The sequence below is a fragment of the Prenolepis imparis genome, unplaced genomic scaffold, assembly GCF_030444845.1.
Source record: "Prenolepis imparis isolate NDT839.2.m4 unplaced genomic scaffold, iyPreImpa1.0 SCAF_6, whole genome shotgun sequence".
NCBI lineage: Eukaryota > Metazoa > Arthropoda > Insecta > Hymenoptera > Formicidae > Prenolepis > Prenolepis imparis.
Genome location: NW_028141164.1, coordinates 19,193,661 through 19,196,597, shown reverse-complemented (window position 1 = coordinate 19,196,597; position 2,937 = coordinate 19,193,661). Strand labels below are relative to the sequence as shown.

Sequence of the window (2,937 nt, the reverse complement as noted above, 5' to 3'; positions counted from 1 at the left end):
ACATCCTATCAAAATTATAATCAGAATAATTGTGGACAATTGTGTTTACGATTTCTTCAAACGGTTGATATCAATCCATCATCATGATTCAGTTTGACAACATGTCGCTAACACTAACGTTGACTGGCAAAAGTAGCGTTCTCGCTGTAAGCTACTTTCCAGCTATAGATTTATCGAATGGTGATTATGAGCTCGGTTTAACAGATTTTGAAACTTATCATACGATTCCGAATGTAAATTCTAAGAATAATAAATTTTACTTTGATAACGATGACAAGGAAATTACAATACCCGAAGGATCATACGAAATACAAGCTATAGATGAGTATCTGAGACGTGCAATTTCACAATATCCTTTCAAAAAAAAGCGCAGAATGAAGATGCAATAGCGCTTCGCGCCAATCATAATACTCTAAAGAGCGAAATCAAATGCATCTATAGAATAACCTTTAATAAACCATACAATATAGGATCGTTGTTGGGATTCTCGTCGAATCGTATATTGCAACCTCACAAATGGCATGATTCGGATTTACCTATAAATATTATTAGCGTGAATATTATCCGTATAGAATGTAGCGTCACCACTGGTGCGTACAGTAATGACAAGCGCGTACACACGATACATGAATTTTCACTGAGCGTGCCGCCAGGATATTAGATATCGGAAACGCCTGCACAGATCATTTATCTCCCGATCGTCGTACGGAGCATTACTGATCTAACGATACGCATTGTTGATCAAGAAGGACGATTGTTGGATTTTCGAGGAGAGGAAGTTACTGTAAGATTGCACGTACGGCGTCGACAAAATTAGCGTGTGATGCTCGTGCTAAATGATACGGAGCACGTGAGAGATAATAATTTTACGAGGGACATTACGAGGGACAATACTTTTGCGAGAGCAGCTGCGGCAGTGAGCGACAATAATCAGAGATCTCGTTACACTAAAAAGAAACTCAGCGCATTGAATCGCGAATTTTTAAAATCATTGGGATTCATCGTAAGAAAAGATGAAAGATGTTGAACCATGAAGCGGAGTTGAGGTGTACCGCGGACCCTCCATGTGTATCATGGTGTGATGTTTATTTCCGCATTCTTGGCACCGCTTCTCGTTTTGGCATGAGATCGCGTTGTGTCGCCCGAAGCAATTGAAGCACAGCCGTTTGTCGATTACAATGTTCCGTCTGAGATGAGCGGACATGTCCCTGAATCGCGGATACGTCACGATGTAATGAGGCTCCGAACAGAGTGCGCAGCCTGAGGTCTCTGAATTTCCAGATGAGGAGGCGGTGGACACGAGGGCCTTGGCCGGGACCGCTCTGTGACTGGATTTCGAGATTGCCGAGGATGAGTCCGGTGTAGATGATTCCGATGCTCCAATCTCTATGCTCTCCAAGGCTCGAGCTCGCCCGGTGAGGAAAGTCCGAAGGTCCTGATATGAGGGTGAATCCGTTGAAGAACCCAACTTTACCTCCCATGCTTCACGTGTCGCCGAGTCGAGCCGTTGCACGATGAGATGAACTAGCAGGTGATCCCAGTGGTGTGTCGGCGCTCCAAGAGAAGTCAGAGCATTGAGGGCCTCCGTTGTGGTATTGAGAAGTGCGTTGAGATCCCTTGCAGAGCGTTGAGCTACAGTCTTAATGCGGGAGAGCCGATCCACTTGAGCCGAGATGAGAAGGCGTTTGTTTTCGTACCGTGCGACGAGAAGATCCCATGCTGAGACAAACGAATCATCAGAGAGTGGTAAGTTTGAGATGAGCTGTGCTGCTTCACCGGTGAGAGAAGTCCGAAGGTAGTGCATTTTTTCCACGTTTGAGAGATCTGGATTCCGTCCGACTAATGACGCGAACAAATCATGAAATGGCCGCCATGCTGAGAAGTCGCCCGAAAAGTTAGGAAGAGAAATTTCCGGAAGATGACAACGATTTGACGTTTGGCTGCCGACAGTGAGATTGGCGAGTGGAGAACCGGAGAGTGGATTAGCCTTGTCCTTTTCTTCGATGTGAATGTAAAGTTCCGCTTTTGCTTCCGCGTAATGTTGTAAACATTGGTCAAAAATGCCTCTTTTGAAATAGTCATGGTCGAGGAGAGTGTCGACTTTCGAGTCCGAGAGTCGTTCATGAGACGCTTCGAATTTTTGCCAATTACTATCGAAAAGGTCGAGCTTGATCTTGAGGACTTGCAATTGTAAGGTGGCAAAGGCAGCTCCCTTGCACTCGAGGGCGACCGACCGAATGTAATTGAATCGGTTCATCTGAAGTGAGAATTTTGCCTCGAGATTCGACATGATGAATTTATGTGCTGATCAGTCGACAGGTTCCAATGATGGGGAGATTCACTTCCGAGAGACGCACTGAGATGAGACCGTTCAATTTGATTGAGAGAATCGAGCGCGAGTACGCCGTATCACGAATAACGTGAGAAGTCGAAGTTGATCGATTTCAGATTGAGAAAATCACGCGCGAGCCCGCCGTATTACGATCCTACCGCGTAGGCGAGGTTGAGAACCACTGCGTTAGTCGTTGTATGGAGCGAGAGAGAGAAAGAGTACTGCGCGACGTCAGCTCTGATATCGAGACGACCGAGTGTCGCGAGCACGAAGTTGTCCGAGCACCGACGAACGTGCCCGAACCGCGGAGCGAGACCGAAGGCAGAGAGAGAGAGAGAGAGAGAGAGAGAGAGAGAGAGAGAGAGAGAGAGAGAGAGAGAGAGAGAGAGAGAGAGAGAGAGAGAGAGAGAGAGAGAGAGCGCACTATGAGTCTGGAAGATTCCGAAAGATTCGCCGGTAACACGTGGCACACCGGCAATAATGTTCGCCGTCACTCACTGAGAGAATGCCCGAATCCGCACTGCACTCACAATTAAATCCGGCTCGAAGGACCTTAAAATGTTGAAATAAAAGTCCGGTGAGAATTCTGGTGGTTGGAGTGAGGC

At 46.5% G+C, this 2,937-nt stretch overlaps 1 protein-coding gene across 1 annotated transcript; it reads right to left on the bottom strand.

Annotated features, from left to right (window-relative positions):
- Positions 1-988: 988 nt before the first annotated feature.
- Positions 989-2,290, bottom strand: LOC145937923 (uncharacterized). The gene has a single exon (XM_083041275.1). The coding sequence runs from the start codon at positions 2,288-2,290 to the stop codon at positions 989-991; it is 1,302 nt and encodes a 433-aa protein (XP_082897401.1).
- Between the last annotated feature and the right edge of the window lie 647 nt (positions 2,291-2,937).